This window comes from Salarias fasciatus, chromosome 13, assembly GCF_902148845.1.
Source record: "Salarias fasciatus chromosome 13, fSalaFa1.1, whole genome shotgun sequence".
NCBI lineage: Eukaryota > Metazoa > Chordata > Actinopteri > Blenniiformes > Blenniidae > Salarias > Salarias fasciatus.
In genome coordinates, this window is record NC_043757.1 from 4,651,667 (window position 1) to 4,675,675 (window position 24,009).

The following is a 24,009-nucleotide window of genomic DNA, read 5'->3' on the forward strand; positions in this document are numbered from 1 at the left end:
GCTGGTGTCCATTGTTTCCTTGGGGCGGCACCAGCTGTGGATCTGTTACACAGGAGGACGTAATGCCTGGAGCCCACCACACAGCAGACACCCCCCCCTCCCCCTTACATCCTGGCCATTAGGGGAGAGCCAGCCTGAGGCTCGGCCCCCAGCTGTTTGAAGGCACCACGCCCATCAAAGACAAACCCACCTTCAACGTCCACATCAGCCATGTTCAGGATAGGATGTGTTTGCTCAGGGTTAAGGAGTTTAAGGAAACAAGAATGACTGGAAAAGACTAACAAATTCTGGGAAAATACGAGATTAAAGGCCTGAGCTACTGGATCGCCTCTGGCTGACACGCAGCCCAACAAATGCTCCATTTAGTGAATATCAGGCATTTCTTCAAGAATGAGCAAAATGCTGAAAGAAATTCATGCACAAAATAAAAGGTGATTTACTACCTCTAAGAAAATGCTTGGCTTGTTTGTGATAGTGTTCATGTTGAAGTACAAACCAGACCAACCTTCACTGAGAGATCGTTTACATACAGTTATAACAATTTCCACATTGTAATAATTTCACCAGGGCTGACTTATGAAAAAACATAACATTAATCCAATTATGGGACAGCAGCATTTTACCTACATTTTATCAAACTCTCATATAAGTAAAATAGTATATTAGAAAAAAAGAATACATATTTCACTGAATTATATGTACCTCCCCTCTTTCGGTCAGTTTGGAAAACCCTGGTTTCTTTTTCACAAGTGGCTGCCTGTTGACAGTTTGACACATGCACCTGCATTGTTGTGACCTAAAGGAAGTTATGACGGGTTTTCTTCTGAGGATTTGACGCGGTTTCTAAAAAGCTGCATTTTCATTGGCTCCCAGCATCGTTCTCCTGTAAATGGACCTCCAAAACTCAACGAAAATGTTGTCTGTCCCTTGGAGTCATTGCCGTTGAAACATTAAAACATTATTATTTACACAGGCTTTACACTAATAAAGCTTTTACTTTTTTGATTCTCCTTTTTATCCTGTTTTTAATCTCTGTATTTTTAATGTATTTCATAATCTTAATTGAGTCAGATTACGATCATTCATCGCTTTGGTTTACTATTTGTAAAGTACTGTGAATTGTGTCTCTGGATTGTGCTATTTAAATAAAATGACCTCGCCTTGCTTTGCCAAGTACAGATTAACAGGGCTTTAGCATCACACATGTTTTTAAGCAGAAGAAGATGAAGAAAATATTTTATTGTCATTGTGTTACAACAACACAAAATTGCACTTATGGACTGTGAGAGCCAACCAGATTACCCAAAAGATGCCCATGTATTCATGGGGAGAGCAAGCAAACTCCACACAGACAAACCCGGCCTGAACCCTCAACCCTGAGGCGAGCGAGGCATTATCATCACTTATTGTATCTATATTTTATTATTCTATTCTATGTGGAGGAATTTCCCTCTGTAATGAATAAAGTGTTTCCAATTCATTTTGGTTTTCGTGTTCTAATATCTGCTGCATGATTTCGCAGCCTTTCACCGCTTCTTCTTTCTGATTGCAGTCAGCGTCTATCAGCGTCTATCAGGGTCTATCTGCGCCGGAAAGCCTTAAAGCTTCACATCCTCCCTGAACAGGTTTTGCCGGCGGGGGAAAGTTTGCTGCTGTATGTTCGCGCCTTAACATCAGCGCATTAATGCAGACGCGAGGGGCGCGCCCGCTTCGGTAAATGTTTGCGAAGTCGCGAACGCGCCTGTCTGTCTGCGTGCTTGGTGCGTGCGCGCGGGGCGGAGGGAGGGCGTTGCCCCGCCCAGAACAGCCGCTCGACTCGGCGGAGGAGAAGAAGAAGAAGAAGAAGAAGGACCCCGCCGTTCCGTTAAAGCAGCACAGACTTCACGACCCGGCGGAGAGAAAACACCACCGAGAGAGAAAAAAAACAGCTCTCACACACACCAGCATGGATTTATTTCACTGTTCCGCCGCTGTCCGGACCTTTTTCTACTGAAAGAAAGTGAGTAGAACAAACCTTTGTGGAGTTTTCTGTCACGAATGAAGTGAACGCTCATATCGAGGTGCGCGGATCTGAACGCTAAAGCTAACCTGACATGTAAAGTTTAGCCAGTTCGGGGGGAACGAGCCGAGTGAAACTTTCCCCGAGGTGGGCTTCTGTTTGGCAAGAGCCCGGGAGGGAAACGTAAACACGGAGGAAAGACAACAAACACCTTGAACTCCAGTGGTTTATCCACGCTGGGAGCTTAAAAACTGGAACATTAACCACACTGCATCAGTACACCATATGTTAACTTATACAAGAGGGCATAAACACTCTGAATCGATTAATCGACTTACTTTAATTGATGTAAAAACGAAGCGAAATTACAGGCGTGTTCTTGTTTCAGCTAATCGCATCAGCTGTGTCATTTCAACTACAAATACACTTTTCAGGCAACCAGAAAAAAAATGATGAATCTCATTGGGCCATTTAATTGCCAGACTTCTTAAAACTAACAACGTTTAGGCGGAAAAACAGCAACATTGTCAAAGGTGCCCAGTAAACTTTAAAAACTCATGCGTGATGTGTGGTGTGAGTGGAGGTGGACCTGAATGGTTTATGTATGGGAGCCCACTGTTTAACCTAAACAAACCTGGGTAATCCCACTTTAAATAGCCTATTTCTCTTCATAAACGCTCTACAAGATTCAAGTTTTTTTTTTTTTTTTTTTTTAAAGTCACGAGTAACATTTTCCAGAATAGTGTGTCAGCTCCTCTATGTTTACTCAAAAATGTCCAAACCGCATTTCAGATGAGTATCTTTTATCCAGACCTCCTGGAATGATTTATAGCTGAATTGAGTGAATAAACGACTTGGCTAGAGCATCAGAAAAGAGGTCTTGTGGTTTAAAAAGTCTTTAAAACTAACTCTGTTTAAGCATTTAGATGTTTCCCCCTGCCCCTTTTAGGTTGTATCTGTGAAAAATAATTCAGCAGTGCTCGTCATGTGAATGTGATTCATGTTTGAATTGTTTGGATGCTCCCTGATCATCTTGTGATAGAAACTAAACAGCCTGTTTACGTGATAGGCTTAAATTGATAAAATGATATGCATTTGTGTGGCAGAAAGCAGCAAATATTTCAGGATGGGGTTATTCATTGGTTGTGCTTTTAAGAGATGCAGCTGACGGCTCACGAGTGTCCGGTTGCAATGGATGAGCTTGAGATATTCGATATGTATTTGCTGTTCTGTATGGCTCGTTCTGTCTTTTAGATACAACAGACGTTGGCAACTTGCACGAATGGGAGCTTCTTGGCTGGCTGTAGAGCCATGGACACCAGTCATACAAAGCCAGTTTTGCATAAATGCCAGCTTTATATTCACAGGGCCATCAGGAACCTGCCTTGCAACACTCAGCGGACACACACACACACACACACACACACACACACACACACACACACACACACACACACACACACACACACACGCACGCTTCTACGCTTCTGTTTCCTGATCAAGGACATGTTGACCTGTTCATTTAATGAAATTTGTGACCTTTTACAGGGCATTAATCCACTCACATGTACTCATCTGTTCTAATCTGCCTCACCTAATGAGGCACTAGTCATTACCCTCCAAAACACCCTTGAATGAGTCAAAGGAGCAGTTTTTTTTTTTTTCGGGAACATTGAAAGACTTGAAGCACAGGTTGATCATGAACCAGTATAAGCGATAACCGTAGTGATTAATTTTGATTGAAACTGAATGGTCTGTTTTCATACTTTGAAGACAGCATTTGTTTTCTGTTTTCTAAACTTGAAGAACCGATTTCTTTTGAAATATCTAATTTTCTTTCATTTTAAGGTTGCTGATTTCAGCGTGTATCAAATGGGAGGCGTGCATATGCCCAGGAGTGCTCGTAATTACATTTGCATCCCTTTAGGTCTGCACAAAAGCTACTTTGTCAGTTACACAGAAATCTACACTGTCCTGTTTTGACAGATTGTCATTTAGTCCCCAGTAGCTCTGGTTTTCCCTGTGTCCAGAGGTTTTTCCAACAACTCCTTTGGCCATTGGATGAGGTGAATATATTTATTTGTCTGACCAAAAAAATTGTAGTCTTTTTAATTTTTTTTAGATACACTTTCTGTTCATCTGTGGAAAGGAGATTTGTTGGGACCCTGAGAAACACTTAGTTTCAATGAAAAAACATAACATTGTGTTCCCTGTAACAAGGTAATACAGTGGCGTGATCATGTTTATTATTTAGGATTTGCAGATAAAGGAGTCACGTCTTATCTTAAAGTAATAAAAAAAAAGGCTTTATAGAATTAATTATTAACTTTAAACTGAATGTCCTTGAACTTGAATTGTAATAGAATGATGTATGTTGTGGCCATCATTCATATATTCAGTTTCCAGGAAGCTCTGGGTTAGATTCAGCCTCGTAACCCAGTTCCAGCCTACGAAAGTGGAAAACCGCTGTTGCTCCATCAACACATTGAGTTCACACCTTTGATATAAGCACAAAACTGGCAGACTCTTGCACTTAACTTGTCTGTGACTCACACCACTAGTTTTTTGAGAAATGTTAGGCATTGTTGGAAATTGTGGTTAGGTGTCTTACTCATAGTTCACTGTATGAGAAGAGATTTGGATCAAGGGCACAGCCAGTTCCCCACAAGAGCCAGTACCGTTCAGTAGCGTTTAAAACTGTGCTGTAATCTCCTAAAGTGATTTTTGCTGCTTCACAATACTTCTGTCAGCATGTGCTGACGGCTTAGTGAACTGAGCTGCTCTTTTTCAGTTTCTACATAGTCACGGTACGTCAAGTCGCGCTGAAAAGCTTCCCCAACTCTATTTATGCTGACCGTGAAACTGAAGACAAATCACTGTCATCCTCAAATCTACACAGCCTATTGTATGAAAAGCACAAAACTCTACATCAAGCAGAAGATGACTTTTTGTCCTGATTTAATCTGATCACAATAGGTCAAAGGAGCCCTTTCTTTTATTTTATCCATTTTTTATGGTAGATTAAGAAATGTTAATCTAAATGTGTATTTACAAACTCGGTTGCAGCTGCTATTATTAAAGTGCTGGGCTGCCACTGTTTCCTGAGATCCATTAAAAACAGCTTACAGGGATATGCTGCTGCACGGACACAACTAATCCATAATGTTACTGCCACTTTGCAAGCAGCAGATCCTGACTAGGCAAATACATCAGTAGGTTTTAAAGCCTTTATGGACATTAATGGCAGCGGTGGTGGTGGTGGTGGGGTGACTGACGCCAGTATTGGCCGTAATGGTCAGAGCTTTTATGTAACTGCTGCCATGATATCAGCACATTTAGCATTTAATGTGCTAATATCAACCCAACGTGAAACTCAACTCAACCCAGTCTGATTTGACATCATGCTTATTTGTTTTTAACTCTTTTTTTTTTTTTTTTAAATAATTAAAATGAGTGTGCTTCAGTCAGAGTTAAATAACAACTGACCTCACTGGTGAAGGACATTTCAGTTTGACAATTAACAAAAATGTGAATTGCTTGCAAAAGGTGACAGCAGCCGTGGGTTAGAATCGAGGCCAAAGTGCCACCAAATCTCTAAAGCAATTTCAATATCAACCATTTAGAGGCCACACTTTCAATTAATTGCTTTGTGCAGTTAGAATTTGAGGATGTTGGATATTTTAAGACCAAGTTACTTTTTTACTATTTGACCTTCTAAATTTATAAATACCAATTCCTCTCATTTATATCCAATAGGGCACTGAGGAAAGTGTCAGTCAGTTTTGGATCAGCGTCAACAGCATAGAGCTGGATAAAGAGACAGAAAGACGACTGTTGTGCAAAGGCAGGATGCTGAGACAGACGATCAACGTAATCACTGTGTCTCGTCTCACTTGTTTTTATTTTATCAACCTTCGTGGAGCAAAGGCAGAACATCTCAACACAGAAAGTGATGCTGTTAGCTCGCTGCAGAACTGCTCGGGGTAGCTGGACAGAGGCAGTCAAGTGGTTCTGATATCCACTTCTCTGCTGTTTGTTTTCTTAGTGGTTTTCCTTTTAAGGCCATTGACTAGTGGCTTAGATAGAATGATGCTCGCTCCCTATGATGTTTATTTAACCTTCACCTCCTCTTCTGTGTTTGTACTGTCAGTTGCTGGAAATTGAAAATCTCTCTTTCTTGATGCTGTAATTCAGCTTCAGTATAAACCAAGAGAAGATGCCTGCTGTATATACTTTCTAAGCAGGATATGGTGTGAAGGAACTGTTTTTTAAGTCTGATTCCACAGTATTCTTTCCACAGTCTGACTCGGTGTTAAAGATTTCCTTTCTGTGATCCCAGATATGGTGTCAAGGGAATGTACTTTCATGGCGAGCTACGTTTGGGAGCACAGTAACAATTGATGAAGGAAAACACGGAGGGGTTTGGACTCGGCGTGACTCATACTAAGGGGAGCGAAGTGCACTTCTGTAGAATTTATTACAATCAGGCCTTTTCCACTGGAAGAACATAACATGGAACTTACTATAAAAAAAATTCTAACTGCTTCACTTTTTTCTGCTTTTTGTTCCCACCATACTCCACCTGCAGTATTAATGCATTTTTTTTTTTAGTTTACATTCATTTGTAGGCATCACAATGTTTGTAGCCGAAAAAAGAAATGCAATACTTAAAGCACTAGTTCAAGTTAATGTTTCTCAGCATGCAACTGATTCAAAGTGATGTCTTTTCTGTCTTTCAGAACTGTTTATTTCAGTTTGAATGCATCAAATCCTGGTTTCAGTTTCGAGTAATGTCACTCATTTTCAGTTTTTTGTTCTTTTTTTCCCCCTCTTATTTCTGCTGGAAATGAGAGTCTGATCAGGCAGCTCTTTTCTTGTGCAACAGGATATGTGTGTTAGGAGCTTGGTAACATGTGAGCCGCAGAAGTTGCACGTGCAAATGCATCGGGATACGAGACAGCCTCAGAGGAACTCACTTGTCACCCAACGGTTAAACAAGCACAGTGTGTTGCCGAAGTTTTGCAGTGCAACAAAGCTGCGAAGAGCCGCACAATGACGTTTCAGATTCAGCACAACAGCGTACTGAGTCACAGAAATCCAATCCCATACGCCTGCAAATTGGACTCATGAGTTCTGTTAGCGGACTGAAACCTGTACGGCAGTGAATGCTCTCCCTCCCCTTTTGCCAGACCTAACCCTCTTCCTGCTCTCAGTTCCTGAGAATGTGTATGCTCTTGTTTATCCATTTATAGTTTCTAATCAACTCATGTTGGATGTATCAGTTTCTAAATGTTTGGCCAGGCACCAGTCAGACGTTAACTTCCCTCTGCTGAGAATCAGGCCACTGTCTTCTGTTTCGAAACGGAGCTGTAAGATTAGCTTCAGTCTCTGAAATGATCAGGAGTCCATGATGGACTTTTCCAGAGTGGCATGCTAGCAAAACTATGCATAGATGTTGTGGACCGTTAAATATTCTCCATATCTTTTGATCTAATTTAATTTATTTATACGGTCTTTTGTTGAGATGATAAAGTAAACTGAAACTTTTAGATTTTGAAATCAAAAATACAAAAATATGACATTTAAATTAATTTCAAGAAAAGGGATGATCTTGCACCTTATGTAAAAGTGATAATAAATGAAGAGACAGCAGCCTGAATTTAAACAATTAAATCAACGTAACTCCACACTGTCTGAAACCCAAGCACAGCAGCTGTAAAAGCTAGCTACCTCATTGCTTGTAAAGTAGCGTTAGTAGCATCAATTTGTGAAAAAGCAACATTAAGGCATGCAGAAACTGTCTGGCCAGTGAACCGACTGGCTTTTGCTAACATTATTCTGAAAAGAAACATTATTTGAGGCATTGCTTTACATAATTTGCCAGATTTGGACCAAACATTCACAGGGCCCGGGCAGGACGGGGTCATAACATAGTATTTCCCTCAATTAGGCATTTAAGATTGAATATTTACAGAGTTTTCCGAGATTACCTTTGTCAAAATATATTTAGACAACAATGGAGTATCGAATAATGTACTCATAGTTGTTGGGAATAAAACAAAAGTGTTTTCCATTTGCTGTTTATATAGAGGTTGTGACAGTGTATTTACTCCAACTGAATTGGGCTCATTTGCACTCTTGCTGTTGGGCGTTTCAGGCAGTGAACAGGCTACCGAAAGGAGAATAAAGTTGACGTCACGTGTCTCTGTAATTTTGAGGGCGGTTGCTCAGAATGCTTGACTGCAGCATCCTGTTTTGAGATGTTGTCATGTGCTGCTCATTGTGTCACGTCAGAGACCGAAGCTCGGTGGGGTGTGTGCAGCCGCCCTACTGCTCCGTTGCTGTAAATGACATGAAGCGATGACTTTTCAAAGTGGCTATCAGGAGAACCAGAGATGGGTGGATTCACTGAAAGCTGACGGAGGTCAACGTGTCATGTGATGCTTATCGTGATGGGATGATCTCTCGCTGCTCCTTCTCGTCCTTTTTACACTTTGATATTATGTGATACTTGTAGCCTCGTCTTTGTCTTTGTGCCACATCTCTGAATGCGATTTGTCTTTGAAATTTGTGAAATCACTTTGCCACTTCAACAGCTTAATGAGACTGTTGACTTCCTCTCTGCATTAGGAGTGGTTATGTTAATGTTGTAAACAAAGCGAGTGGGTTCCTTCTTATTCAGCCTTGTTTTCCCATACAGGCTGCCAGGGTAATGTCGTCTTGTGGTGCAGTCTGTTTTTAAAGATGCACTTTGAATTACCCCTGAGATTATGATTCTCTGCCTCACTGTAATAGCTGCTGCTATTAGTTGCAATTTCCTTTCCCCCCCCCCCCCCACACTGAAGTGCAGAACAACCACAACAGCCACAGTTTCCGTGGAAGCTTTTTGTCAGTTGTTCTATAAAGCTCAACGTTTTCTGTGGAAATTCAGTACTGTGGACCATCAGCTAGAGGAAGACTTTGTTTTGATCTTAAAAACAACATAATCTGTCATGTTCTTAAGATGAAAGTGAATATGTCAAGTTAGTTTTTATCCGTATCACACGCTGTTAACCCATGCTGTCAGGCGAAGAGAACACTATGCATGACTGGCAACTCTGTCTACTTTTTTGTTTTTTGTTTTTTTCTGGGTGAGCATTTGATTTCTGTCACAACTTTTGCTGCAGTAAACTGGAATATTTATTGGATGATAAAGTGTTTCCCTCTTTGTTCAAGTGGTTTTGGTATTGATAATAAGCTTGTCACCGATTATGTGGTGCGGAACTAAAGTCACGGTAGAAATAGCAGACCTGTTGATCGTCTGTAGCTGTAGCACTGCTGTCCCAAAAGGATTTCATACTTTCCCACAGAGACCATGTCAGGGATCGGCTGCTTCGCTTCCTGTATGAGTCGTTCGTGCTACTCTTTCTCCATCTTGGAAAGCCGAGGTGCCCAAAGTGTTCTCTTTCAGTTAGGGCGAGAAGAATAAAATAGAAATCAATGGATCGCAATGATGCCTTGTTTATCAATTAGGTTATTAAACATTTGATATAGATTTCTATTGTTGGTCATTAGTGACAGGCTTCAGGAGTCACTGTTTATTAGCATCCTTTTTGAAGACATAAAATAGCACTTAAATTGACGACCTACAAGAGAACAGAGTTCAAAGAAGTGTTTTTGGTGGCTTGAATTAGCAGCAACTAATTAGAAAAGTGTTGACAGTTTGATGGAAGAGTGATTGATTGTTGGAATGTTTTGATCTTTCATTTCATGTGGAAAAACATTATTTCACTGTTTATTTATTGGTCTGGTGTTTCATTAATTTATTTTATTCTTTAAAGTCAAGCATCAAAGTCAGAGGACGGGACTAATGCCAACCCAGTCAAATGCATTGCTTTAGTCTGCAGAGCCCGACTTCTGTTCAAAGCTTCCTCAATCAAATTCATTGTAACTTTTTTAGATTTTGTCCTGTAGCTCACATTTATAAACACTGAGGCATTAACTAGGAGAACTAAGTCTTTCCCTTTGGTTTTTATCAGTTTCAGAGTAAGTTTTGTTGATTAAAGTTTCCAAACCAACGGAGAGGAGAGGTTCATAGGCTTATCGAATGGTGTCCTCACTTTATAAAGGCACTGGGTGAAAACAAACCCCTGTGGTGAGTGTTGTAATTACTTCTGCTTCTATTGTCCTCTCTGTACTCGTTCTTTTGAGAGTGTAGCACAAGTGACTTGAAGTGTGGATACACATCACACATGTCACGACTTCTTTTGTAAACAGGACTAAACCACCAAGATACGCTAGAAACTGAAAGTTTTGACAGCAGCATGAGTGACTGTCCGGACAGGTTGGCTGCTGGACCCTGGACAAATAAAATATATTTGCATATGCTGTTTTTGTTTGTGTATGTGAGATAAAGCATGCTTACATAGACAGGCAGGTGTGTGTTTCACAATAAAAAACATTCTGCTGTTTGCTATGTACAATATGGTGAATGCATATTAGAATAAGTGGAGAAAATGTGGCAATATTTTACAATGCAACTGTGTGTATAAGCTGTTGATTGTGCAACTTCAGACTCTTATTTTAAATCAATATTATCATTTACCATCAGTGAAATGTTTCCCATGCAGAACGTGAACAGACGTCCCACCTCCATTAGGATTTTGCATTTGCACTGCTTTCAGTAAGCATTCTCATTCTTTACTGTCCTTTGGACAGGATGTGAATGGAGATGTTCCCTCATTCTTCATATTGTGGTTTAAACAACAAAAGGCAGCAGAATCTGACACCGAGGGTTTCAGAATGGTTCAAGCAGCGACATAGAGACAGGGAGTGATGCATCCTACTGTGATCAGTCGTACTCATTCTTTTGGCATGTATAAAGCTCACAGAAACATCACCCGTCAACTGAGGAGTTCTCACACTTGTGACATTGGCGCCATTAGAGTTTGGCCTGTTCCACAAGAAGTGAGGATTGCAAGTCAGCGATTGTCTTTTCACTAAGCTAATCGGTCCTCATTGTCTCAGCTGTTTAGTGCACAGTGGGAGTTATTTCTCATCACGTCGCACTGGGAGTCATGTGTCAGGATCAAACTTGGCTTGTTTGTGCAGTAAAACAACTGGCCATTGGCAAGGGCTGTGCGCATCGCTTAAGTCCAGAACAAGTTTGGGTTCAGATAAGTTTAGATTATGTTGAGTGTGAGTGAGCGAGTCACGGTATGGAGAGAGATGACCTTCAGTATGTGCAGTCTCACTCACAAGTATTTGTTGATAATGAGAAATTCCTTTCTATTTGGAGTGTGTATATGCTACAGTGTTAGGCCACTTGGTACACATTGTTTCTTTCCCACAGCAATTTTGTCTCTCTTAACCTAATTTGTTCTTGTATCAGAGTAAATTAAATTTTAATTCATGGGGTTGTTTGTTTCAGACCTCTTTGTGAGCCTTGTGTACTTATTTAGTAATTAATTAGATTAATACTAACATGAAAGTCACCAGGGATCCAGCATAGATGGAGCAATACTTCCACTAATTCATGCACATGCGGGACGTTTAGTCCTTTGTGAATACTGTTGTGGTCTGTCGATATTTGGTGGACAGACTCCAGCTCAGACGGCCCCTCTGTCGGCCGATGCTCTCAGGCTATTTATGGCGCTCTTCTCTTTGCACCATGTTGCTATGAAGCCCCTGTTACCTCGCGCCACACTGTCCTCTTATATTCTCCTGACTGTGTCAAGTGGTGCTTGAAATGGTCTCTTTTAATGTTCTAGCCCACGCAGGTCCAGGTCAGAGACCGTGTTCAGCGAATCGCAATGCAGGAATGAAGTTTGTTTTCAAAAAGTGTGATTCATATGTGAGTCCAGTTGAAAAATCGTGGAATCTGTATATACGAGAGATGTAATGAAAGGAGATCTCGTCACAGTTCAGACAGACGATAATCTCCACCATAGATAGCTGTGGCTTTGTTTGGATTCTTCTTGTACGTTTCATAGGTCATTGGCTTGACGTTCGCTTCTGCAAAATATCTGACAAGATTTCAGGCCGCACATTTTTAGCTTGGTATGTGTGGCTGGTATGTTCCTTTTCTCGTAGCCTATTTCTTGCAATACGTCAAACTCCACTGAGGAAACGCCAAAGTAGACCACAAGAAAAGTAGATCACGGAAAGTGGGGCTGCCCCCTACGTGAATTATTAGTCACAAAGGCATTGAATTGAGTTGAATCTCATGTAACTGCCGGGATAACTTTTTTCTTTTTTTTTTAAATAGCTTTCGCATTCTCTCTGTACAAAGCTGGGGTCTTCTCCAGATGCTCCAGTTCACCAGAAATGTGAACGTGACCGCCTGTGTGTTTGCGCTGAGATGGACTGTGATCTGTCCATGTTGTACCAGAATCCCCGTGTCGCAGGTGACCATGAGTGACAATCCAATCAATCAGTTAGCAAAAGTGTGTCATCAAAATTGTTTCTTCAGCAAAACCTTTATGAAATATTTGCCAAGCAGCAGACGGACTCATCGCAGATATAAAGCAGCTGTGTCACTGTGCCCGAGGCTGAACTGCTTTTGATTCAGAGATGCTCATGCAACCGCTTCCACTATTGTTGTGACAGAAGGAGAAAAACTGGAAGCTGGAACCTGCTTTTTAACTGCGGAAATTCTTGATGCGCAATCCAAGTTATGACTTGTTGCCGGTGGATACGCCCAAAGAGGAATGGGTTACCGGTTAGAGAGACGCGGAGTGGCGCGGCGCTGAATCATTTACTGTGAATTTCTTTGTCCTTCATTTCTGTTTCCCCCTTGATTGTTTAGACCTCTTCTATCTTTCCTCTTCACACACTGTCAGTTAAAAACTGACCTTTGGCTGTCGACCTTATGTGGCCTCAGCGTTGGACACTGTTCTGTTCTGCCATCCTCTTATCTTGCTAGCGCGCACACACACACACACACACACACACACACACACACACACACACACACAGAGGCTTCACTTCTCATCCACCTGATGACTTCTCCTTAGCTACTTGTATTTTTTTTTTTGCTTTCTGTTGTATGTGCTCTTTAGCTAACTAGAAACTTTGCGCAGTGGTCTCTCAGACCGGTTTGTGAAGAGGGTTCGTTGCAGTCGTCCTTCATTGACTGTAAAAATTCAAAGCTGAGGCACTCGTTGCAGCTGAGATGCAGTTCAGTTTGTGCATGTTGGTGTTAAGCTTGTACAGAAACCTCGTGGCAGTGAGACGAGACGGAAATTATGCGACGTGTCAGGAAACAATGGACCTTGTGAAGGTGTCAGGATAAGAGCAGGATGATTATCGGCAAGGCTGTGAAACGTTATTTGACAGAGCTGTTTGGCCTGTTTGTGAGTTTGCTCTGTATCACAGTCATCTGTATTTTGCCCACTTACTTTGCACAGGTATAATAAAATGGGAACACTTCGAATACTAGCCTGCAGCTGACGTATCACTTCAAGTAATGAATTAAATTAAAAAAAAAAAAAATGTAATTCTGAACCCTTGCCTGGCAAACATGAAAGCCTCAAAGAAAACCATACATTTTTTTCTCTTTGTAAATAAATGGATCAATCTACTTGTGGCCAATTTTGAGTCCCAAGTTAGTCATGAACAAATGTTTTATTTATTTATTTTTTTTTTTTTTGGAAACTGGTGTACCCAGTGAAAACCCACTCATTCACAGAGAAAATATGATGGAACTGGATCCAGCATTTCTTTTTTTTAAAGTTGAGTCTTAGTTTACCATTTGCCATCAATCCATCTTTTACACCACTTGGTCCGGTTCACAGGATCTCAGCTGATTATGGGCAGTCTACATCCTGGACAAGTCAACAACCACACACAGATTCACATTCAAGAGAATTTTACAGTCACCGTTTAATTTTAACCTGCGTGCTTTTGGACGGGAAAGAATACCCGCCACTGCATCACTCTCCTTCCTCATTGACGGTATACAAACAGACATAGATAAGAGCTGAAGTCGGTCAACACTGCCGAAAGTTGGGAAGCACAAGCCTCCAGTTGGTCATTAACTCCTCAGTCCGTGTGTTTGGCCTCTGTTCAGGTCAACATGTCACAGAGGTCGTTCATTGTTGCTGCACAGTGAAAGTGACATATTCTTGGTATCTGCTGATCCTACAAATCAAACCTGCACAGCCACACTTAATAATTAACTGAACTCAGCCGTGTCGTTAAAACTTTCCACATCTTTGTCTTCTAACAGCTAAAGTCTTAACTGTTAGTTCACGGCATGATCAATGCACATCTCCAGAATACTCGAGAAGCTTGTGGACAGTTGTGAGATGTCAATATCTCCCAGTTCACACTGACAAAATCATCAGTCATTCAAGTTTGACTCACATCTTGCATGTTTTCCAAACTTCATACATGAGTAATAAGATATTCAAAACCTTTAAACTATCCTGCTTTCTTTTGTTCAGTATGACATCCGAGCTACAGTAAGGTCACAGGAACAGGCGATGTGTGTCTCACCCAGTGTTAAAAAGTCTTTTAAACACTGAGCGCTGTGGAGATTAAAACAAAAAAAACCATCACACTGACTGAAAATACTTTCCCCAATATGGACATTAGGAGCCGAGAAGTTCTCTGATGGACTTGATCAAACTAATGTGGCGGTGGTTTTTGACAAGTTGCGTTCTCATCCCACTACTCAGACTTCCTGTTTATCATCTAGTGGATGATACAATCAAGCACAGAGATGTTGATCAGTTTACTCAGAGTCTGCTAGCCGCAGTACTTGATCTCAAAAACAATAAAAAACCCATTAGAGTTGTCTTGGCATATTTGAGTGGAGCTCATAGTAGTGTTACAGGCTCTTTACATCCTATCAACCAAACCGCCAGAGATAATTCTGAGTGAACTGGTGAATATTTGAAGCCTTTCAAATCATTTTGACCCACTATTCCAAACCCCCACCTTGATGGGCGCAGAGCCATTTGTATTTGTATCCGGATGGCTCATTAATGTGAAAATTATAAATAGTGGTGCATCACAGAGAGCACCATTTTAAAAACAATGGATCAACAGGTCAGTGTGAAAATGATGCTTCCTTTTAGTCTTATTGGAATCAAAGATCGTCAAATCGTAACCACACCTGACTCCAGTGTCGGTACAGGTCTGCTGACTTGACTCCAGCTAGAGCTGGGCGATATCTCAGTAGCTGTGCTTCGTTTGAAGACATTACATTTCATGCATGTATTCTGTTTATTTGCACTCAAACATTTGGATTAGCGGATGTCCCTGCATTATTGTGCTGTCATTTCACTGCTCTGACCTCCTCTGGCTTCTCCCTGAACTTTAACTACAGCCTCACAGTGTCCCATTTGACGGCAATGCCAAAGTGTTTGTTATGCATTGACTAAGATAACATATTGTGACCAGTAAGTCCAGAGCAGTAGCATATTTCCAAAGGAGTCCTGGTGTCTAGACCGGGACTTTTCATTTCCCTGGGTCGTTGCTTTTCAGTTTGTGCTTTACTGTGTAGAAAATAGTGAAGAACAGGAATGAGTTGTCCAGTGCGATTCCTCCCATGAACTGCACTGTGGAAATGGGAGCACCGCAGACATGCAGGCAGAAACTTGTCTGCATGAGTAAGAGAAGCTCAAATATGAAAGCTCTAAGCTCGAGGGGCAGAAATTGCACACGCACACATGAAGGCGAATGAAAATCCCGGAAAACAACTATTAGACATGCAAAGGTAAAAATGTCTGGTTCCTTTAGTGAGAAGAACATGCGTTCCTCTGTGTTTCCCCTCTGGGAAAGGTCAGCGTGTGATTGCCTTGTCGTCTTTATTCTGCCGTGTGTTCGTGTGCTTTGCTGTCACTCAGGATGTTTACCTGCATTTGTGAGGCCAGGCTCCAGACTTTCTGCTATAATCTGATTGTCGATCCCATGCATGTATGAAATCTGATTCCTCGTAAGTGAGGGAGAGAAGATTAGAGCAACGATTCTCCATCTGGAATCTGATTCAGGCGTCATTATCAGTGGTGACACATTCCATGGATGCAATATCAAGAGGTTTATTATTATTATTATTATTATTCTTTAAGCTATAGTTTGAATTTAATTTCTATAAATTATTTAGTTGAATTTATACTTTAATGTGCATGTTAGTAAAGTATTCAATAGATTAAATTCATACAGTGATGGACTAGCAACAGTGTTTGTGTTTGCACGCAGAGACACTGAAAGCACTGTCGCTTTACATGTGCTGGGTTTATTTTTATAATGCATGCACACAGAACGGTACGACGAAAACCCTCAACCTTACTTAAGCTGTCTTTCTTCATGGTCTCGGGCAGCCCGCTCAGTATCTGCTGGTTGAAAAAAGAAAAGAAGTGATCCAGATGAGAGTGTAATAAATTTGCATCTTGTTGAAAAAGTGGTGCTGCATTTTCTCCGTCAATACAAAGAGGAGCATGGATTTCCAGACTATTATGTTAAAAAAAATGCAGTGTTTCTATGGCTCCCAGTGCTGTTGTTGTGTAAACAAACTTCCAGAAACACAACAGAATTTAGCAGTTTGGGCTGAAATGATGTGATGTAAACAGGGTGTGTTTATCGGTGTTGTTGTGATGTAAACGGCATCGATATGTCCTTCCAGAGAGCAGCAGGTGATGCTCAGGGTGGGTTGATCATTTTCATCAACAGGTTTCAGCCACTCTGTGTTTAAAACACCAGAACTGGTTTTTCAGAAACCTCTACTGCTGATATTTGTCGTTTACTTTTCCTCAGGCTCAGCTCCTCACTGCTGTTGACACAACTTTTTTTGGGGGGGATTTTCTTCTTTCAGATCCATCTTTCTGTTCTGCCCCCCTCGTTCCTGATCTCCCCATTGGCTGCTGCTCCCGGAGGGCGGAGATAAGCATGGGGTAAGAGCGCCGAGAGGAGACACCAAGACAACACAAGCTGAGGAGACTCACTCACCTGCTCAGGTAAGATCGCACAATATTCACCCTCAGAACCGCCTCACATGCAGCAGATGGCATTTTTCCTCTGGAATGAGCGTTGCAAAGCAGTTTTAGTCTGCAAGACATTGACGTTTTGTTTAAATGTGTCCCGACTAAACCATTAAATCTGCCCCTGTTGGCGTGACACCCACCCCCCCCTCACAGGTGAAGGCCTAACCTCATCTCACCTCTGATCACATGGAAACCGCGGTGGTCAAACACAGCTCCGATCTATCGGTGTGTCACCACCTGGTTTCCCTTTGATATTCCCACAGGCTTCGTATCGCACAGAGGGAAAATGAACTGGTGGGAAAAAAGTCATTTTCAATTAACACAGGTCAGAAGCTTTATGACCAAAGAGCCGTTTTCAGTATTGTTTATCTGGAGCCACAAAACATTCTAATTATCTGAAATTAAAGCTATATACAGACAAAACTAAGGTTGGATTCATAAAGTGGCATAAGTACAAATGAAATACATGTTTTTAGCCTTTGTGGTGATTAAAAAACAAAAAAAAAAATTTTACTTTAAAAAAAAATCATGCATTTTCTCACCTTCTACCTTTTACCCCCCCCCCCCTTTTTTTTTTTTTAAGCAAATCAATGTATTCTGGTTGTTTAGCTCAGTATTACTTCATGGAACCGCTAAAGAGCCCTGTGTGTGTCCAGAGCCGCAGGTTTAACACCTCTGGTTTACAAATTATCAAGTCTGTGGAAGTATATTTATTTTAAGATCTAAGCTCAAACCCAACAAATAAATCATTTTACCCTCTCTGACAGTATATTTCGCCCTTTCACCTTCTTATTTTTAGAATCTTTAAAAAAAATTAGACCTAAACCTCAAAGAAACCCAGAAATACACGGCTGGTTTTTCTGTCTCCTGGTGTTGATCTGCAGAGTTAAGACCGACTGTTTTTAGTTGTAGCTTTGTAAACAGTTAACTGAAGCACAGAGCTCCCAATGACTGATTACATAATGCACAATATTTTTTAAATGGATACCATCTAAAGTGTTCAACGTGTTGGAAAGGGAAATTGAACCTCAGACCTTTGGACGGGAAGACGACTCGCTCTCACCACTGAGCCCCAGTTTAGGCCTTTCTAATACCGAGAAGTGAATACCTTAGAACCTTACGTGACTGGCCCTTCATCACCAGACGGTTGTCATTTCTTCAGCATTGAGGAAGCCGCTGTGATATTACACGTCTTCTCTCTCTCTTTCCGTCTCTTTTCTCATTTACCAGAACATTACACCACTAAGTACAACCGTTAACTTCCTGTGTGGCCACTGTGTGTCTCAGGTCTTCTCTTAAAGAAACAAGTGTGTTTTCTGCATTTAGAATGTGTGAAATTCATTTGAATGGCTCCAAACTTCTCTCTGCGTCTCAGGTGTGAGACATGTAATAGTTCAGAGTCAACATGATTGGTCTAATTTCATCTTGAGCGGGCCGGAGCCGTCAGCTCCTCCTAAGAGAACTGTTTAAAAAGTTGATGGTTTCTTTGCAGGTTTTTTTCTTTTCCAGTTTGCTGGGTAATTTCTTTCGGAAACGGAAAGCAAAACCTATTCAAAAAATGACTGAAATATTCACATTCATGCGATTTATTTCACTATTTGATTTTTTTTTTTTTTTTTTTTTTTTTTTTTTGGACGACTGCTCCGACACTACACGAGTGGAGATTGTTATCTGCTGTGGTATCACAGCACAGATGCAGTCGGAGATGCGACTGATAATTTGCTAAACCACCTGAGTTAAAGCAGTAAAGCTGAAAGGAACGTGATGAGCAAACACAGATGGCTGAGCAGACGCAGCAGCTCTCCGTCTGTTTACCTCCAGCCTACTGATGTGGAATCGCACGCCTGTAAGCTGTGGTCTCGCCTTCATGCTGTTCGGCTTCCTTCTCAAAGGAGCCCACCTTCCTCCCCCCCGCCCACTGATTTCCCAGAAGTCCTCTTGTTTTGCATGGGGTGTGGAGGACAGGGAAGCGTAATTATCCATGAGAGCAAGAAAAGAGGAAGGAGGAGTCGGAGGAGCGACGCCCACGCTGGTCTGTGATGGGAAATGAACATGCATCACGGCTCTGTTACTGTCAGCGTTCAGGCCTGGTTTCTCTTCATTTCCAGCAAACATGAGGAGAAAGGAGCCGGGCAGCTGAGGAAAGACAGGCGCAGGTGATGATGGACGAGGGTAAACGCAGGGAGTCGTGAGGCCAGAGATGTTGCTAGGAGGCTGCGAGAGCAACACGATACAGAGGCAGGAAGATGTAGGCGGCTCAGCCACCGGACCAGCTCAGCTCCTCAGGGTTTCTCCTGTTGGAACTGTGCTCCATTTCACGTGGTGTGGATGTAAAGGAGGTTGAATCGGCTGAAGATTAACAGCACTAACATTAAGAAGATGCTCAACGGCGTCACACAAATTCTCCTTTATTAACTAATTAAAAGACTGACTTAACCTCAACTGATTTCAATACTTTCATAGTGATTTGAAATATGGAATAAACAGAATAAAAATATCAATTCAACAAAAAAAAAAATCTATTGATAGCCCTGATTAATAAATTGGTGACCACATGACAGAAGGCAGCATCACAGTAATCAGCAAAATCCAAAAATAAATTGTTTGGACTTCAGAAATACTGCAGATGCATGTGATTGGGTGAAAAACAACTACAACTCAGTCAGAGCTGCTGTGAATTAGGCTCAGTAGAAAAGGCTGTTATTCAGGAAAACAAATCTCAGGAGTTCAAAGAACATCGTTGATCATAAATTGTATCATATACTGCCAGCATTATCGCATGTTGACCTGATATTGTACAGCTCTGCACGGCAGCATGCTCTTGTTTCTGAAAGGCTTCCGATTTCACCTCCATTCATGTCAATATTTGCTGGCTCCTTTTCATTCTCCAGATGATAAACTCTCTTTGTTGTTTAGACGTTTGGGATCAAACAGAGGTTTTCACCTGCGTCTCACACAGTGGAAAAGAGTGGTTGGATTGTTTTCTGTACCGCACGTTCGAACTGAATTGGGGGGGGAGAAAAATGCTCTGTCCAAATGCCAATTCATCCACTTTCGCCCAACCACACTTTTCATTCAGTGTGAACACTGATTTCTTGTTCATTTCCAGTGGACACTGAACTCAGTCAGCCCAGCGTGAGGTACAGTCAGACAACAGGATTCTCCCTCTGAAAGCAGTCTTAGTTTATTTTATCCCCTGTAGCCTCACCACCTTTCCCAGGAGTATAACTGTAACTTATTTTAAATCACAAGACAATTAAATTTTTAAATATCTGTTGGCTAAGGGAGATTTTTGTTGTTTTATTTTAAATCTTGAAAGAGATTATTCTCTGGCACGTTTTATCGTAGGTTTTTGTTGCTGTGTTCACAGAAACGATGCGTTTACTCCTCAAACGTTGTTGTATAAATGGGACCTGAAGCAGATCGGATTGTGTTGTTGCTGAAACGTGTTGCCAGAATGACGCTGCTTTGCTGATAAAGTTCATTCTTGTGTCTCTTCAGGTGGTGACCGTCTCCGTCATGGCGCCGCTGCGGAAGAAGCTGAAGATCCTGGTGACGGTGATGATGGTTAACCTCTTCATCTTCATCCTCATCACCCGAAACAGCGGCCAAGACAAAAATGGACGCCATAAGGTCGTCATCCCCTCCAAGCCGTTCTGGACCAAGCTGCTTCCTCAGGCCGCGTACTGGAACCGGCAGCAGCAGGTCATCAACTTCCACAACAACCCCATCCTGCAGGTCAACGCCACGCCGGTGGAGCTGCCCGGCTGGCTCAATGACTCCAGTCTGACCTCTGACTCCTGTCAGCCCAACTACCAGGTCACCACTCAGGTCAAGGACTACAACTCCCTGCCGGACCGCTTCAAGGACTTCCTGCTGTACATGCGCTGCCGGTCCTACCCCATCATCGTGGACCAGCCCGACGTCTGCAAGGAGCCGCCGTTCCTGCTTCTGGCCGTCAAGTCTCTGGCGCCGCACTTCGACCGGCGCCAGGCCATCCGGCAGTCCTGGGGCCGGGCGGGCGTCACGGCCAATCAGACGGTGGTGACTGTCTTCCTCCTGGGCAACACCACGGCGGGGGACCACCACCCGGATCTGTCGGGCATGCTGCGCTACGAGAGCGCTCGCCACAGGGACATCGTCCAGTGGGACTTCAGAGACTCCTTCTTTAACCTGACCGTCAAAGAGGTTTTATTCCTGGAGTGGATCCAGACCCGCTGCGCCGGCGCCCGCTTCATCTTCAAGGGGGACGACGACGTCTTCGTCAACACCCGCCGCATCCTGGACTTCCTGAAGGGCCTGTCGGAGCCCAAAGCCAAAGACCTGTTCGTGGGGGACGTGATCACCAACGCCGGGCCGCACAGGGACAAGAAGGTCAAGTACTTCATCCCGGAGAGCATGTACGTGGGAACGTACCCCCCGTACGCCGGGGGAGGGGGGTACCTGTACTCGGGCGACGTCGCCGCCCGCCTGCACAACGTGTCGCAGAACGTGGCGCTCTACCCCATCGACGACGTCTACACCGGCATGTGTCTCCGGAAGCTGGGGCTGGCCCCGGAGAAGCACAAGGGCTTCAGGACTTTCAACATCGAGGAGAAGTACCGGTCCAACCCGTGCGCCTACAAGAGCCTGATGCTGGTCCACCCCCGCACGCCGCAGGAGATGATCCAGATCTGGTCCTGGCTCAGCAACCCCAGCCTCACCTGCCAGTGACGGCGGCCGGAGCGACCGGGGATTTAGAGTTGGCAGCTTTAAGTTAAGATATTATTTCAGGGTGTCACTGGAACACTCGGCCCCGTGGCGTGGCGCGGCGTGGCGTGGCGTGGCGTGGCGCGGCGTGGCGTGGCGCGGCGCGGCGTGGCGTGGCTTGAGCTCCGTTTGCACCGACGTATTGTGACTACATGTCAGATTTGGAACGAGCTTCACTCAGAGTGAACGTGTTTTTGTCATATTTATATCACTATTTATGCGTCCTGCGTAATGCATTAACACTGTGTGTGAGTGAGTGCGTGCGCGCGTGTGTGTGAGTGTGTGTGTGTGCTCCACGTGGGAGCGTCTCAATGCTGTATTAGACAAGGAGAGCAGGACGGAGCTCACCTGGACCGAGGCGTCGGGGTACCACGGCGATCCAAAGCGCCTTCCTCTGAGGCATCAGGACCTTTCAAAGCCAGTGCTTCCCTGAACCCTTCCTGCTGATTGTAGCCGGAGGCCGACTTTGTGCTGCTACTCCCTTCCACACTCCCCGAAGTATTCACATGTGACTCGCTTTAATCCAACACCTGTTTCACCCAACATGAAGCGTAAAACCATGAATATGTAGATATCAGCTTTTTGTGATTTGTGCAGGTTAGTTCTTGTTTTGTTTTTTTTCTTCTTGTAGTCGTCGTATCATGTGGGATGTTCGGTGTTGTGAACGCACACTTCGCTTTCAGGAACCACAGCAGACCGGAGTGCAGCTGGTCTGCGCTCGGTTTGTTCGTTGCTTGTAGAGAAATCCAAAATGCTGTCTAATTCTGCTTCAGGTCAACACAGGAAAAAGAAACAAACTGCTTTGTAAAAGCCTTAAGTGCATTTTTAAAGTAACAGAAAGCTGCTGGAGTCTGTGTGAAATGCTTATAGCTTGTCTGACATGCTTCCAAAGGGTCTTCTTTTTAAACTTTACTCTGTTTTAGGAGCATTCGTGGGGCTGCTGCTCGGCTCTCTGCTGTTTGCTGTTGTGTTTAGTAGTTTCAAAGCGACCTGCTGCCCGTCCGCCCTGCGTCCTTCCTGCTCCTCCCGGCCGTCGGTGAGGAGCAGGAGGATAGAAATGTGTTACATGAATGTTTGGAGCCTAGTCTCACTCTAAGAAGTGGATTTTCTTCAGTATTCACAATAAACCATCCACCTTTGACCTGCTCTGCCAGAGCGCCCCCTGCTGGTCGGGATGAGAGGAACTCTTTGAGCAAACAATCTTAATTTATTTGAAGCGTTCTGTAAAGTTTCTAGCGTCTGTTGATGGTGAGCTCTGTGCTATTTTTTTTTTTTTTTTTGCCTCTTTTTTTAAGACAATCGGCGTGGCTTTTAGTCCGACTCGTTTAAAAACTCACTGAGCACCTTTTCAGACAGGATCCACCAAACACTAAACTACAGGAGGCAGAAGAGTCGGACTCCTCTGTCGTCCAGCCGCTGAGGTTTCTCATCCATAAGTTACATTTTCTACCTGCTGCACAGTTTTTTCGCTACTTGAAATGTTTACACGTCATTAAAAGTTGTCATTGCTTCTTTTTTATGTAATTATCGTGTGTGTGATGAGGATCAGAGTGTATGTGTGTGTCTGTGTGTGTGAGAAACATCGTCGCATCCAAATTCTCGAACTCTCCCAAATAATGAACGCCGACTGCTTTTAACCTCACGTCAGACAATTTTAATCTGATTTCCTATCAGGCATCATTTCACTGGAACGTCTGAAACTCGTGTGTTGATGTTTGAGTCATTCTGTTAAACAGCAGCTGCACTCCATGATTGTCAGATCTGTGCCTGATGTTTCTATGTACTGTATGTATCAGAATATCCACCAACCATATTCAGCATGATCGCTTTATTACCTAGAATGACTTGATTATTTCAATAAAGTTATATTTTGCTGTTTTTGTAAAGACGTGTTCTGCATTTTCTTTTCATGGACCATGTGGGGGAAAAAACCTCAGCAGATTTCTATTAAATTACTGAAGATGCAAATGTTGAATATTCCATAAAATTACATTCAATGTTCAAAATGTACATTTGGTTCAAAATGAAGATCTGAAAATGACCAGGGATCAATAATTCAGTGTCTTATTAACAAAAACATTTACCATGACGCACAAACGCTGCTGGTATTGAAAGTGATGCTCGAGTCTCAAAGTGGAACGATTCCTGCATGAGTCATGTAATCTCTGTTTCCAGGAAATGAAGTTAAAGCAGAATCTCAAACCGGAGTGAAAAATAAGGCAAAAAGGAATATTTATTCCAGAAACCTTTTTTTGAAAGTTAAATACGAAGAACTTGAATATCTTCAACACTTTT

At 42.7% G+C, this 24,009-nt stretch overlaps 1 protein-coding gene across 1 annotated transcript; it reads left to right on the forward strand.

The window, feature by feature from the left end:
* The first annotated feature begins 1,838 nt into the window (after positions 1–1,838).
* Positions 1,839–23,600, forward strand: b3gnt2b (UDP-GlcNAc:betaGal beta-1,3-N-acetylglucosaminyltransferase 2b). Its single transcript, XM_030107269.1, has 3 exons — positions 1,839–1,999; positions 16,797–16,938; positions 20,467–23,600. Exon 3 carries the CDS (start codon positions 20,485–20,487, stop codon positions 21,676–21,678), a length of 1,194 nt encoding a protein of 397 aa, XP_029963129.1. The 5' UTR covers positions 1,839–1,999; positions 16,797–16,938; positions 20,467–20,484; the 3' UTR covers positions 21,679–23,600.
* The last annotated feature ends 409 nt before the right edge of the window (positions 23,601–24,009 follow it).